This window comes from Typha angustifolia, chromosome 13 (assembly GCF_048772165.1).
Source record: "Typha angustifolia cultivar Huaian chromosome 13, ASM4877216v1, whole genome shotgun sequence".
NCBI lineage: Eukaryota > Viridiplantae > Streptophyta > Magnoliopsida > Poales > Typhaceae > Typha > Typha angustifolia.
The window spans coordinates 17,490,068-17,505,992 of NC_133251.1; the positions used below are offsets into that span (position 1 = coordinate 17,490,068).

The 15,925-nt window shown below is 35.8% G+C and overlaps 2 protein-coding genes across 3 annotated transcripts; both read right to left on the reverse strand.

Annotated features, from left to right (window-relative positions):
• Positions 1–572: 572 nt before the first annotated feature.
• Positions 573–3,627, reverse strand: LOC140774103 (glutamine synthetase nodule isozyme-like). The gene is made up of 13 exons (XM_073116960.1): positions 3,462–3,627; positions 3,197–3,236; positions 2,992–3,095; positions 2,826–2,874; positions 2,622–2,728; positions 2,414–2,501; positions 1,918–2,046; positions 1,757–1,831; positions 1,608–1,661; positions 1,446–1,483; positions 1,176–1,335; positions 1,031–1,091; positions 573–922 (listed from the first exon to the last, which is right to left on the reverse strand). Exons 1-13 carry the CDS (start codon positions 3,533–3,535, stop codon positions 828–830), a joined length of 1,074 nt encoding a protein of 357 aa, XP_072973061.1. The 5' UTR covers positions 3,536–3,627; the 3' UTR covers positions 573–827.
• A 2,769-nt stretch (positions 3,628–6,396) lies between these two features.
• LOC140774496 (protein VAC14 homolog) lies at positions 6,397–15,755 on the reverse strand. Of its 2 annotated transcripts, none has more exons than XM_073117513.1 (22): positions 15,377–15,755; positions 15,160–15,273; positions 14,985–15,050; positions 13,477–13,566; positions 13,273–13,392; positions 13,148–13,176; positions 12,896–13,038; positions 12,705–12,799; positions 12,376–12,462; positions 12,157–12,264; positions 11,966–12,057; positions 11,690–11,771; positions 10,997–11,062; positions 10,146–10,261; positions 9,873–9,993; positions 9,628–9,789; positions 9,423–9,551; positions 8,159–8,227; positions 7,369–7,647; positions 7,048–7,147; positions 6,870–6,963; positions 6,397–6,776 (listed from the first exon to the last, which is right to left on the reverse strand). In XM_073117513.1, exons 1-20 carry the CDS (start codon positions 15,479–15,481, stop codon positions 7,142–7,144), a joined length of 2,079 nt encoding a protein of 692 aa, XP_072973614.1. In that variant the 5' UTR covers positions 15,482–15,755; the 3' UTR covers positions 6,397–6,776; positions 6,870–6,963; positions 7,048–7,141. The 2 variants fall into 2 exon arrangements, with proteins under 2 accessions (XP_072973614.1, XP_072973613.1); XM_073117512.1 differs by having other exon boundaries at positions 7,048–7,158; positions 15,377–15,754.
• Positions 15,756–15,925: the final 170 nt, after the last annotated feature.

Genomic DNA, 15,925 nt, shown 5'->3' on the forward strand with positions numbered 1-15,925 from the left:
TCATCCTATAGAGCAAAAGAGAATATAATACTTATGAAGTATTACTCAGGAATCTTTATGTCATGCTTAGAATTCATTCCATCAAGTGGCTTCGGAATCTGATCCATTGATCAAATTTTATTCCCTTCTCTGATACCATATTATCTTACCAGTAGACCCAAAAACTTAATTGCTAGATAGTACCAATAATGTATATCATATCTTTTTAACACTTGCAAAAAATTAATGGTCTCTGCATAACAGAAACAGAACTTGAGAGAATTACTGCACCAAAGAGGCTCTCTATCACTACCTATATTTGATCTTATTGCAGAAAACTAAGTCTCTGTTTCAATGAATTGTTTGATATAATCTGCATCACCAATTTTCTTTTCGTATCTTCATATTTGATAGCAGTCTATTCAGTGCCTCGTTAGAACATTTGCCACTTATTCAGCATTACCCTGAGATTGAAATTTTCCTGTCAGGCCTACCATGAAAAGATGTTCCAAGTTGCAACTCAATTATCAATTAGTAGATCAAACAAATTCATGGGCAAAGTTAAGCACAATGGTTGAGAGTCCACACCAAAGTTTCGAAAAGGTAGAAAGATAATTTATTGCAACTATTTATTCAGGACACAGGAAAAATGGAAGGCAGGAGAAGCAAATCAACTAGACTCATTCTACCTGCCCACTCTTTCCAAGTACATGACAATAACTCATTGAAACTATTATGAAAAATACAATCTGAAGAAAGCTTATGAGAAGAACAGCATTTCATTGCACGCATAAAGACTGAAGGGGAAATGATCCATGTGTGATCATCAAGCAGCCGATCTCTTGTGCTTAAGTTGGTTTCCAGAGGAGTGTAGTCTCTGCAATCATGGAAGTGACAACATAGGGATCCATGTTGGATGCAGGCCTTCGGTCTTCGAAATAACCTGATGAACAACACAAAAAAGAAAGCTAAGTTTAGTCTCTGATACAAGCCAGACATTGAAACAGCAGTATAACAAAGATGACAGTGTGCTGAATTAGTAATAACTGACCTTTGCCATCCTTCTGTGTGTCGCGGCCAACTCTAATTGATGCTCCACGGTTGGCAACGCCCTGCAGAACACGAGTTCAAAGATAGTGAGAGTGCTGACGAAAATTTTTAAGGCTGTGATCAGGGAGGAAATGAGATGAACATACCCATACGAAGGTATTAATGTCAGCAGTCTCGTGGCGACCAGTGAGACGGCGCTCGTTTCCTTCTCCATAAGCTGCAATGTGCTCCTTGTGCCTCAGGCCAAGCTTATCAATTGCCTTCTTGATAACTTCATACCCTCCCTCATTCCTCATAGACTTGGTGCTGGAAGCAAAGGAAAATAAAAGTAATATTGAGACAAACTAAAATATGTTTTAGATAGTTAAAAAAGTAGGCACTGCTCACACATAATTCAACATCAATTTTGCTGTTACCTGTAGTTGGTGTGAGCACCTGCACCATTCCAGTCTCCCTAGTAGCAGAAACAAAAAAGTGAAAGAAAAACTATAAGTTCAATAGGGAAACAATGATAGAGATCAACATAATTTAAAGGCAAAGAACATGCCATAGAAAAGAAAAGCAGATAGAAATATAACCTGAATTGGCTTAGGGTCCAAGGAGAGAACAACACCAGCAACCTCAGTGATCCTCTGATAACAGCAGAATCCAAATACTAGTTAGTAAATTTACAACTGCATAACAGCACTTAGCAACTTCTCAAGTAAATTGAAGCATTTTGGTTCACCTCGAGTAAGTAGCGCGCAACCCAAAGTTGATCACCAGCAGCAATGCCAACAGAAGGACCAACTTGGAACTCCCACTGCACCGATAAAACCATTAAAGAGTTGGAATCAAGAAGGATAAAAAAAAATATATTGCAACTGGAGAAAATAAGTCTGAACTAACCTGGCCTGGCATGACTTCTCCATTGATACCACTGATGTTGATCCCTGCGTAAAGGCAGGCCTTGTAGTGGGCATCTACAATGTCGCGCCCGAAAGCTTTATCAGCACCAGCGGAGCAGTAGTAAGGACCCTAATCCATGCACATAGATTAGAACAACATGTTCCAATAATAAGAATTGGCAGGCCAAGAACACATTCCTTAGCCTATACATTAAAAAGGCATCTCCATTCATTAGTTCAATTCATACTAGAGAAAATTAATTGACTGTTGGAATGCAATTCAATTCAATTTGTTTTTCTGTACTCTTTCATGTAATTTTTACTGAAAGATCATTGAGTGAACCAAGTCTTAACATCATAACAAACAAATAAAACTCATGATCTGGTTGATGATTCTGGTAATTTTCTAGGAAAATTCTTGATGATGAAGTTTAGCAATATATAAATCCATCATCCAGAAAAGAAAAAGAGAAAAAACAGTGCAGATAGTTAGTTACCTGAGGACCAGGGAATCCACCAACAGGCCACCCAAGAGGCCACTGCACATCCTTCTGGAGGAGTGTGTACTCCTGCTCAATTCCATACCTGTATCAATTTCGGAACACGGAGGAGATTGATTAATGGAAATATAACTTCATCAACAATTGAGAACAAAGAATTAAATTTAGCAGACATAAACTATTAAATGATGCAGAGAAATAATACCAAGGCTCTTCAGCTGCAACATCAGGGTGGCTAAATATCTTAGCAGCACTGTGTCTCTTGTTAGTAGGAATTGGCTCCCCTTGAGGTGTGTAGCAGTCACACATGACCTATATGAAGAAAAAAAAGACAAAGAAAACCAAGATCAAGAGATCATATCAATAAAAATTTAATTACATAGCAATGAGCTCAGGTAGCATTACTCACAAGAATGTTGTTGCCCTTCCTGAATGGATCCTTGAAAATGGCCTGAGGACTTCAGGCAAGAAGAACAGAATAAATGTCAAACAAATAAACTCCATAACTATCAATCATGTATTGATTTTGATTAAATAAAAATGAAATGGAGAGGGATATATGTGTAAGAACATACTATAAGATCACTTCACTGTCCTTTCCAGGAGCCTGGCCAGTGCTGGAGCCATCATAGTTCCACTTTGGAAGCTTGCTAGGATCAGTGACAGGTCCAGACAGTGTCTGATTACAAACAAAATTATGTTTATTCAATTGATAGAGAATCAAAATTGAATCAATCACAAACTAAGAAAAAGAAGAAGTTAAAGGTGTGAAATATATACCCTTGCTTTGCTCCTTATATCCATGCCAGATCCTCCAACCCTACAACATAATATTCAGATACTTCAATCATAAACTTGTCGTGCATTAACCAATTTTCGAATTTGGAGTATCAAAACTTCCTCATGTGGAAAGAGAAACTCATAACATCCCGGTTATATGTCGAAAATGAAAAAAATTACCAGTAATTTATATCTTGAGACTCATTAGAAGAACAGAAAAGAAAACAGAGCATAGCCAAAGAGAAACTACGAGGAGAGAACGAACCAGATGTACTCAGCGATGATCTTGTCAGTGTAGTCGGAGAGGTTGAGGTTGATAAGGTCTGTGAGCAAAGCCATGGCTACAAAAGGAGAGGAACAGAGCGCGCCCGCGAGAGAGAGAGAGAGAGTAGAATGAGACTCTTGAGAAGCTCAGAGATGTGTTTGAATGATGAGAAAGGGAGGAGGACAGGGGAGTATTTATAGGGAAAAGAAGAAGGTGATGGTTGCTCGTTCATCTGGAAATATGAATATGAGCGGGTAAATAAATAGCTACAAAAAATATAAAAATAAAACATCTAATAAAAATTAAGAGTAAGAGAGAGCTAAACTGCTTGATTTCTTCAAAAAGTCAAACACCATCAAGCAAAATATATTGTGGAAAAACTATGTAAAAATAAAATATGGGATGCAAGAGGATCCACGGTTTCAGTAGCGATTCTATAATATCTTAGTTTGAAAAGGTAGCTCGACAGAACAACGGTTCGGAGCAATGACTCGGTAATATTTAACACAGACTGAGACACTTTTGCAAATTAACACCGAATGTTATCAACATCAAATTATTGTAAAAATAACATTTCAGATTTGACTTTTTTAAATTGTAAAGCATAGATGTTTCTTAAAAAAGTAGTAGGAATTTTAAATCTCTCCGAGTAAATACAAGCGACACGTGTCGTCAGCTAAAGCTCTGATGACGTGGCACATACTGCCCACACAAAACCGGATTAACTCCAAGGTTTTGTTTTGGTCAAACCGAATCTTTCTGACATGAAATGGATTCGATCATACTTCTAATTAACTTATTAATTTCACTCTTATGACCTTCATTTTTCCCCCCAGTTTAAGCCAAACAAATTTGATGAGAGAGAAAGAGACACCCTAATTTTAAGTTCACGCGAATCTTATCTTGTTACGTAAATTGCCCAACAAGAGCTAATTAATTAAGACATTAGAAAAAAAAAAGTCTTCATAAGTTTTGGATACAAAACTAGGAGCCTCTTACATAATGACTGGGACATCCCCAAACTTCTTCTATTCCCCGCATTGGTTGACTTTGTTATTTTAGTAGCAGTCACAAACAATTCACTTTTCATTTGTTTTTTGTCTCTTTTTTTTTTTTGGGTCAAAATTTGAAGCTTTGTGGGCCATTAGAATGCTAAGATCAAGAACCAGATCCAAATAATACTGGCTTTTTTTTTGGAGATTGTAAGAAGGAAGCAAATTTAGGTAAAGATTCTTCACATTTATACTCTTAATCATGAAACAAATGAAGCCAAATTGATCCTAATTTCTAAGCTTGTATTGGATGAGATCTTATTTGGCCAACCAGAGAGATGGTGGGCTAAAAGTCCTTCTGAGATCATAAGGGTCATGACAGGGTGTTTAATTATTTCCAAAGAGCTAGTTGACCCTTTTTGCATTAATTATTATTATTATTATTATTATTTAAAATAAATATAAGAAGAAACATCAGAGTTGTGAACCTTCTTCTATGTTGAATCTTGCATCTTTGTTTACAACCAACCCCTTGCTTGTCTCAGTTGTCTAAGGAATCCTCCCTTTTCTATGAATATTCTATAGAATTATGTAAGTTGAATTCAAATTTAGAACACCATTACATGGCATTTGCAATTTTCCAATCCTCCATCACCATCAAAAGACTCATAATCAATTGCACCCCACTTGCAAATGCAAATGCCAACTTCTCATTTCAACTCTTTCAAGCATATAGCTGATGCATTTCATTATTTCAAATATTAAAAACACCCCCCAAGTGGCATGATGTCATGTATTAAGTATAAATTAAATGCTAATATGATTTGTTTGATCGACTACGTCGTGCTTAGAGTTTTTTAAACAAATTTTAAATAAATTTTCTTTTTTTTTTAAAAAAGGAAGAAGAAGAAGAATCTTCAAACAAACAGCTTCGCAGCGCCTCATCAACATCTAGATTAATTATTTCAGGTGTTAACTATTTTTTTGTTAGGAAAAAAAAAATATAGAATCTCTCTTACAGCTATCTTTTGAATTAAAAGTAGAAGAAGAAAAAAATTTGAATAGAATCCTATGTATACAGATATCGAAACTTTAGGCCAAATCTAAGTAAATTAGATCCATTTCCTTTGGAAACACATGGCCAGAGTGCCATCACAATGAATCTTAATTTGATGATATAATTCTAGGTTTTAGGTAAGTGTCAAACACTAATCATGTTAACTCGATGTAGGTTATAGGAAAGATATGGAATGAGGACCACCGAGAATTTGACAACCTTCTGTCTTGCTAAGTAGGATTAGCATCCAAATCCAATACAAGATATAATGAAATAATTCACTATGTTTATGTGGATCAATTCATTTTCAATATATCCTTAGAGAAGTAATCCAAATTTTTACGTGTCTAGGGTGCTTTTAGAGAAGTTTAAAAGAGAAGTCCTTAATCATTACTCTAGAGCTTTATTTAAAAAAAAAGAAGGAAGGATTATTTTTGTTCAAGATTTACTAAAGATCTTTGCTAGATATTCTACATCTATCTATCTATCTATCTATCTCATCATTACAAGGGAGTATTGAGATGAGTTTTAAATCTGTGGGTTCTAACAAAATTAAGGGACCATTTCATGAAGAATAGCTTGCCACAGCAACCATTAGCCATGAATATCAAACCATGAGATGAGTTGCAAGTATATCTTATAGCAAAGAACTTTTACTCTTTATTTTAAAAAGGTTTTCTATATAAAAATCTGGTGATGTTTATTGTATTTGCCTTAATTTTTCTATCTCACTTATTATTTGTTTTCTGCTGTAATGTCTGTGGATTGATTTAGAAAAATCACATCTTTAAATTTCATCCATCTCAAAATTTACTTTTGAAAAACTGCTCAAGGTGGCAATCTTGATAGACTCTGGATAGAGTACATCTTCACAAGTTATGTCCATACAAACCAATAAGCAGAGCTTCCAATATATGAAAAAAGAGGTCTTCACAATAAGGCTAAGATACAGGTGATAGATAGTATGCACAAACAGAAAAAGAACCCAAACTTTTTTACCTCTTGGATGTAAAAATGAAAAAAAATGAGAAGATACAAATTCTTACATGGAGAAGAAGAAAACTATTACTCGACTGGTATGATATTCTTACAAGCATATGCCACTGGCCTGCCTCATCTTCCAAAAGAAAAAATATCTGCATAACTCACACTAGTAACTAAGAACCTACATTTCCTGATTGCTTTTATTTGGATCGCTCAACCAGCTGAACGGTACAAACAACAGAATCCCCTAACCTGAACCCCTTTCCCCTCTGCTCAGATGACCTTCAATTAAAAGTTACAAAAACCATATGAGCAGCCATTTGTATTGTAAGAAAAAGACAAAAAAAGAAATAGGTACTAGAGAGTTGAACATACTCAATTCAGCCAATGCTTGCCATCCATCCTTCATCACAAAAATCTAGCAAGAACTAACCGTGGAGAATATACAATTTACACCCACTTGTGTCTCCTTTGCAGATGAAAGATTGCACACTCCAAATGAATTAGTAATGCAACGGTTGGTGAATGACCTGAAGCAGATTAAAAAAATTACCTTTGGTCAATGTTGCAACAGTTCTGACACACTCCACGACGATCTAGAAGGGGGCCGACTAATCTCAGTAAGAGGGGAAGAACGGCGTGCTTCTTCAGATCTTTGAATCTCCTGCATACCATGCAGGACAGTGAATTGATATTCTTAATCTGAAGAGGATTATATGATAATATGAGAAGCTGCGAACTATGGTTGCTGCCTAAGAAAGGATATTAACTGTTATTCAGGTTGTGAAAGAAACAAAAGAACAAAAAATCAACACACATTTCAAAAAAGATTAAAAAAGAGCTACGGAGTAGTTTATGCCATAAATTCTGGCACCTGCAACACTGTTGATGATGTGAAGTTGCGAGATTGCACACGAGATCTCGCATTTGCTCGATGCCGTTGCTGCAAGTTTTCAAATTCTTCCAGTTTGGATGCGAAGTCGATGGCGTTATAAATATGAGCTGCACTTTGGTTTCTGTTGTTGTCTTCTGTTATTGGGAGAATCTGAGCGTATTGATCCCCTGATAATGGACATTTGCAATGTTCGCTACTGGAAGTGGATGATTGCACAGTCTTCAATCGAGTCTTTAAGATCTTAAAGGCCGCACTTTGCTGCAAAGATTAAAAAAGAAACAGTAGAAATGAGAAATTAGAGAACGGAGAACTGTTTATCCAGATGAGACAATTGATGTATTTACATATTGCAATACAGTACATGCACAATAACATCTAAAGTAAAAGCCCAGAATATATGAACTATTTCAATCTGATAACATTGTTGGCTTTTCCCCATGATTCCACATGGTATCAGACAACAAGAACAATTTATATACAGAAGCATATATCATATGCCATACAGGAAACAAAAGGATAGAATGACACGGAAAAGTTGCATTTAGAATGACATCAAAGAACTGTTCTTACATATAAGTACCACCACCACCTACGAATTGAAAAAACCAACAACCAAGTTATGAAAATCAGAGCTATAGGAAATTATGAATGTGCACCAGGTTAGATCAAGTGCATCATTGGAAGAATACTATGCTTAAACCATAGGTAATGTGGATGTAAGTTTAAGAGAAAACCATGTGGACCTCAAATGCCAAAACTGTGAGCATACCTGAGGGAGCAACATCAAAAGACCATACAGCGATCTTAACAGCCACGGATGTTTCCCAGGCTCAAGAAGCTGCATAAGTTAGCAAAAACATATAGTAAGAACTAAAGAACCAGATAATTAAACCCACAAAAGAACTAACTTCGATGCAGCTGTAGTCAGATAAAAGTACTAAGAAATTTTTTTTTACAGCCTTACGCCTTTGGTAGATATGCATGTAACAATATATAGTGAAGTTTAAGAATACTTAAAATTGTTCCCAATCAAATGTTATTAATCTAAGAGTTGTTGCTGCAAATTGAAACTTCACACATATTGAGGCCTAATACATCTTGGCATATACAAAACCTTTAGCATTAGTTAGCATTATGATACTAATTAAGTAATTATATGTGAATGCTACATTCTCATGATATTAAAGCAAGATATTTCATCATACTTTCCATACCTGTGATGGAAAAAAAATTAGAAGCAAGTATATAAAGAAGAAACACTCATTAAGAGATGGACGCTGTAAGCTAAATGGTAAGCTATCTAAAGTTGTCAATAAAGCTGAGTAGTTTAACTCTTTCCAGTGCTAATCGTCTAACTTAGATGGAATTTAGATGGCTGGGCCAAAATATGGATAATGGAAGACCAGAAAGAAGCCAATTACATAAATCAAATTTAATCTCCTTAAACTATTTCCATAATGAACGGTGAATATACTTATTAACCAATAGTAATTATATAGAATAGTACAACTAGGTGCATTATCTACATTAACAGATATGTTTTTTGGAACAACAAGAAGATCAACAACAATAAATGACTCCAAGCGTGAATAGCTAACTTTATCAACTCTCCCATGTCATCTGTCCTATCAATTATGAGAGCTCAGCGGTTTTAAGAAAAAAAAAGAACTCTAAATTCGGGTCCGGGTACTAGGACAGATGACAGGCAGTCCCACCACAACATATCAACCCTACTGATTGTGGACTCAACTGCCATAGTTATTGTGGGCCTCAATTTTGCATATCAAGTCCAGACCAGGAATTAGAATTCATGAGTTTGGTGGGCCTTGGTTAGGTTGGTCAATCCAAACTGAACCCATAAACAAGTAAACAATTATCTATGGAGGATTCTGATATCTATTCTCAACTGTAATAACCCATGCCCTCTTAATCTTCATCTTTCAAGCATGCTCTCTCCACTCACAATAGCATGAGTTCATGAACAGTATATAGAAGGTTATGTCTCAGATTTAATAGATCATAAAGACACATACTTGCAATCGGAGGTAAGCAAAGATTGGAGTCTCCAGAAGGCGGATTAACTTGTCCAGTTGCATCAGAAACTTTACATTTACGTCTTCTTCCCCCAATGACTGAATTATGGAGCTCGCATGATGGTATACCTTCCATAAAGAAAATTGATATATAAGTGAAGGAGTATAAGCAATATCGATAAATAGAAACCAAAGAGTGCACTACCTGAGCTAGTAAGCACAAACTTATGGTTGCCATTGAAGAGTGGCACCAAGACGAGTATAATGATAAAAATAAGTCTTTCCCAGAAGAGCTTGTCAATCCTTTCTTAAGGACAGCCCGTAGCTCCGCCAATTCAGATGATGTGAGTAAGATCAAATTCAAAGCCTAAAACAAAAGGATAAAAGGAATCTATTGTAATTTTCATGTCGTGAAAATGGAAATTTAATTTTCTGGCGAATGGGTAGAACCTGAACCATAATGGAAGCGAAATCTAAGTCATGTTCACTCTCAAGAAATTTTGAAAATTCTCGATAAACTCTTTCAGCGTCCAAAAGAAAACAAAGTCGGCGCACTATCAAAACACCGCGCCTGAGAAGGACAACAAAAATATTTGCATACACATTATTGTCTAGGAATTCTAGCTTAATAACACATTTTAATTTGTAGTTCTTTTGATCATCACTCTCAATAAAGAAATGAAAACAAAATTTACAGTTGTAACATAGTAAAAATAATCATACTTCTCGAGAAGCAGAAAATTGTTCTGGAAGTTACGGAGTAAACAAGAAACAAGACAGTTAAAGTGATGAGGCTCTTTAGCTATGCACGCTTGCACTTCCAGCACCAACAAAACTACCTGCAAATAAGTATCACCAACAAGAATTTAAAGTAACCGCTGATACACTACAGCATCCATAAAAACATTAACATTCTGCAAAGACATAGAATGCTGAAAGTATTTCATCACATTATGAAGAACAACAGCAACATGGTAGAAACTTTTGCCAAAAACAAGCACTCAATTGACTCAACAGAACAGTATTATTTTATGGATAGAAATTGTTTATATCTAAGGAAATACTACAAAATTAAATGTGATTGACAATGAAAACAAGACAAATCGAGAAATGTCTCACATCTTTGTATTATCTTGGAAATTTTTTCACAACTAGTCCTTGTTGGTTGTTATATCTTCCACAAAAATAATTCAGTGACAATATGTTTTGCATATACTCGCACAAAAATGACCATTATACAGCAATTGGTTAGGGACCCTTCTTTTTGGACTTGAAAAATCCTTTGTTAATGCTCTCTCTCCATAAAGAATCTTATAACCTATTCTTCTTGCATTTATGTTTTGGCTCCTCTATGCATTGATATTTTTCATTGATGCCTCTATTGGTCCCAGTGCTCTACTATCTATAAGGATACTTAGGCACCAAACGCAGTTCAACCTCAAGAAATAACTTCATGCTAAGTCAAATTCCCATCCCTCTGATAAGACCAGGACACTACTAATTATATATTTTGGTTATAAACCTAAACCAAACAAGGAAAATTTTATAAATAATAGCATTTTCAAGAAATTTACCTCATCGGAAGGATCTGAAAGTGCACTTAGAAGTGAACCAAAGATGTCATCCAAGTATGTTAAAACCTGATTCAGATAAAAATATGAAACTAACTTCCAGCATTGCAGCAAAATATCCAAAAAAACAACAGAAATTGCATACAAGTATACTAGACTAATCATCACTAGACTGTAACTCCAAATACAAATACCTAACACAAGAAAATTGTCCAAAGGAATATACATGATAATGTTGAACACAATTTCTAAAAGGAGAAAAAGGAAACAAAATCCTATATCATTAGTAGAAGGCTGCCCGAGCACATGAATTCAATTTAAGCCTACATGGGCAGATGAACATAACGGTTGAATGCCTGTATCCTTCAATCCATCCACAGATGAAACAAAAATTTCTGAAAAGACATATATGTGAGATCTAACTTCTAGTTTGATTTGATGTGAACACACTCCCACAACTAATCAAATTAAAATAACTATGAATATGTGCCTATACATCCGTCAATTTGTGGTTGTGCTTAGAAGGCCAACAACAGAAGTTACAGTAGCCCTTCAACCAACAGAATGTCTTCACTTTTTGCTTATGATGAAATACAGACTTCTTTGCTAAGATGGTATACAAACAAAGGGACAACCTGTGCATGCCAACTGATGCTCAGCCCAAGGATAGTTCTTAGATAAAAATGAACTACCTACCTCAGCTCGATGTAGAGCCAGAAGGGTTGCAATCCAATGCAATGATTCAGTTCGAGTAGCCTCCCATTCACTGCTTAATTCTCTGAAAGAAAAATTTTAGCAATATGGCACTAGTAAGTGTTATTTACTGGACAATTCAACTTAGATTAAGTGAAATTAAGTACCATAGCATAAGATGAGAAGCATTTCCTTCTCTTCTTGATCAGACAAAAGATACATAAACATGAATTATTTAGAATGAGTTGTTTGCCAATGTCAAAAAAGAACAAAATGCACCTTCTTGCAATAAAAAGGATAGATTTTAAGTCAAATCCTTCAGTAGGATCAGCTTTGGTGGCACGAAGTTCTTCATTGGTTTCACGTGAAACCTAAGAACAAAAGGAATGAACACGGACAAAGATATTAGCATAGCACTGCAGCGCCAAATATTGAAGCTACTTCAGTAAATCAAAGGAAAAACAAACTACCACTCTTATCTTTTCCTCTTTGTCAGATATGCAAGGTAATATAGCTCCTAAAATATTTGCATAGTAAGGAACAAGCTGGTCCCCACCAAGTTTTACAAATTCATTGATCTGCAAATTTCAGAGTATGCACTATTCAGTGTTAATGATCTCTTCCAAATATGTAAAAGTAGCATATTTTTTTTTAAATAGTTAACAAATGATCATGTGTCTGTACTTTACCCATGTGATGGATGTCAACCGAGTAAATTCATCAGGAGAACCTGCCCTTTGTACCAATATTTCAGCCATACGCCCATAATCTACATTCTTGAGTGTAGAACGCCTTCAGTCAGAAATTAACATAATGACAACTCTAGGACATACTACTGCTATTGTATTGAACAAAAGGTGAAAATGACCTGCCAACAAGGATATTTCCAGATATTCTTTAAAAATTATGAAAAGATAATACATGCAAAGACACTTCTAATTATAAGAAAGGAAAAACAAGAGATTCTCGTCTTGCTCCAAAAAAAAGCAAGAGGAACTCTATTGGGTATAAACCTTACTGGTGAATTTTTTATTTCTTGGAGAAACTCAGAAAGTGCAGAATCAGCTTGCTGTCGTATTTCATGGCTAGAATCACTTAACATATTGAATAGACCTGTAACAAATTTACCATTTGAAAGAGAAGAAAATAAATTTTAGGATAAAAAATGCATAAAAGTTACAGGAACATCATCTATTTCAACATACTTACCATCAAGAAAATCTGGAAGGAAACCAAGCATATCAATTTCTGGAACACTATCCAACACGGTGATCCATCCCACCAAAAATTGTCGTACAAAAGGGTTGAGTACATTCATACGCTCTCTCAAAAGCGGTATAAATTCTTCTATGCTTTAAAAGAAAAAAAAAAGATGTAATCGGGTAAACGTTTGGTCCTCTAAAGAAGTAGAGATTGGTTAAATACTGAATGTCTGAAACAAATAAGACAAAGATGATGCACCTGAACTGATCACTCTCAGTTACAATATCCTGGTCAATATGTCAATCCATAACATAAGAAGAACAATGAAAGAACAACGAAAATGCTTTTCATCCTATAGGAGAAAGAATCAATTATTCTCTTACCTTTACAAGCTTGTCTAGAAGATGTGCGGCACTCTGCACATTGCCATCAGAGTCTGCTGACAGCTTACATAGTGCATCAAATATCTTGTTAAAGAAAATGATGAAATCTCCTCTTACAACCTAAGGTAAGAGGAAAGTTATAATTAGATCCTTCAATTAATTAAGTCGCCCCATTGCAAGCTCACTAAACAAATACATACTCGCCTTTGCTATGTTGTAAAGCGCTTCACAGGCATAATATCGAACTCTGCTATCTTGATCATGGAAGGAATTAAGTACAGGTGGTACAATTTGCTAACAGATTAAAGAAAATAAATATATTAGACAAAGTACCACGAAATGAAACAAATTAAAACATCCAAAATCCACAAAACACTCCACAGAGAACACAAAATAGGGGAAAAAGTATCAAACATAAATATCAGACAAATTAAAACAATCATAATAAATTTAGTACGAGAACTCCTTTTATGAACAGGAAATGACACAATTGTTTTAGCAAATTAATTTAATGTACTAGAAAAGAAAAAAAATATGTTGTGGAAAGCAGTATTGCTCCAGCTGGGCAATGTCTCTCCTTCAAGATCCAAGAACTTGCTCACTAGTACTTTTATGTATAATTTTTTGGCTTTCGACCAACTATATCTTGATGTTTATAAGTCAGGATCTTGAAAAATGGAAATGATAATTTACACACAATCTATAGCTCTTTCTATAAACAGGCATTATTTGTAACCATTGGATTTACCACATATCTTATTTACACAAGATGCCCAAAAAGCAGGTTCTTAATGAGGTGGGTTTATTTGATGAGAAGTGCATGAGACTTGCAGAGGGCGAAGTTTTGTCCAAACTAACCCTCTTCTAAATTTTATATACTGAACTAGATCCCACCTCAAATTTAATACTAAAAGAGGTATAAATTCAGCGTTTTACTTACGGATTAAGTCACTGATCTTCTCATGATTTTTATTATGGCAAGCCAACACATCCCAAAAAATTATTAGGTCACAGACTCAGTATATTGGACTTAAGTATTAGCGTTGTTATGTTTAGTGTCTCCTGAAAAAAAAAAAATTAAATATTTCAGTATTTTATTTGGTAAAAAATTGTTAAAACTCATCACTAGTTCATCTTATAAGCAAATAATCAACTTGGCATTTTACTGTCAGGTTGATAACATAGATGCCGAGCTAGCAAAAATAGACCTCTTTTAGTATAAAGTTTGGGTGGTGCTCAATACCGAAGAAAATATAGAAGTTCTTTTAATTCACCAGCCCACTTTCGCTCATAATCTCAGTGATCATTTACTCTCCTGTCCTGCTTTTCTCTTTGTATATCTTTTATTGCTTCCTACCCTACCAACTATCATAGTTAACACTCATAAGGACAATAGTACAATACCATTAATCAAGCAATATTTTGTACCATGCCATCCAATACATTACTGGTGGAAATAAGTTCTGTCATGCCAGATAGCGACATTACTTAACAGTTAAGGTGAAGTACTTTTGTACCATACCAGTCTTTCAACAGCACTGGCTTGGTCGATAGTCTTAAAACATGAACATAACCAACAACAGACTGACGGAACTTGATGCAGCATTTCCCAAAACTAATCACTGTACAAACATACTTGCTTTTCATATTGAGTAAAGGCAACGCAAACTTGCAAATTACCTATTCAAGTAAAAAATCTTGTATTCACTAACCTCAAGATGCTGCGCAGCTTCTGTTGTTAAACCAACTGTCACTGCAGCGAGTCCAATTAATCCACCCTACAGTAGATAACATCACGATTTAAACGTCACTAATTAACAAATTCCTCGAGTTCACTGTAGTGTATTTACAAAGAGCAACAATTAACTTAATGCATCAAGAACAAACCTTCCTATGATTTGCCTGGGGTGAGTAGGTGAATTCAATCGTCAACCAACTAATAACAGCCGCTATCTTCTCGTGCTCCCCTGCTAGAGCCAGCGGCTTCACGATGCCTTCAATCTATCGCAGTAAAAATAGTTCTTAATGTAATCCAGAACCAACGATCTAACCACAGAATTCAATTTAGAGAAAGGCAATCCAGAAACGGAAGAAATTATAGCACCTCGAGCGCCGCATTCTTCCGCTTCTCGTACAGCTTGTCGGCGAGGTTCCTGAGAACAGCCGCCGGAATAATCGAGAGCCCGTCGGCCATGTCGGCAGCGACCATAAGCCGGAGATCCGTGCGCTATCCCGCGATGGTTGGATCCAAGAGACGCTTCCGAATCTTCTCCTGCTCGAATCGGAACATTACGAGTCCAAATCCCGTCTGATGGTGCGGAGGAGTTCGCCGAGAGGAAGAGAAACCCTCGGAGACGGAGATAGCTGAAACCCTAACTCGAATCTCAGAGCGAAAGCTTCGGAGGAGACAGATATGGAGATCGTCCTTCTATTTTCCGCAAAATTCCTTTCCCCTTCCTCTCTAATCACGTTGGTTTTACAGCTGGGGACGCACCAACGGCCTTTAATTATGGACGCCCACTCTTTTACAAAAAACACCCTATAAGTATCCAGGTGTATGAATTAGCCCCCTCGTAGTGGGTTAATTACTGATAAGAAGTACGTTAGTAAGAACGAACGCCAGCTGCTTTAATTACCTTAGATGTGAATACGG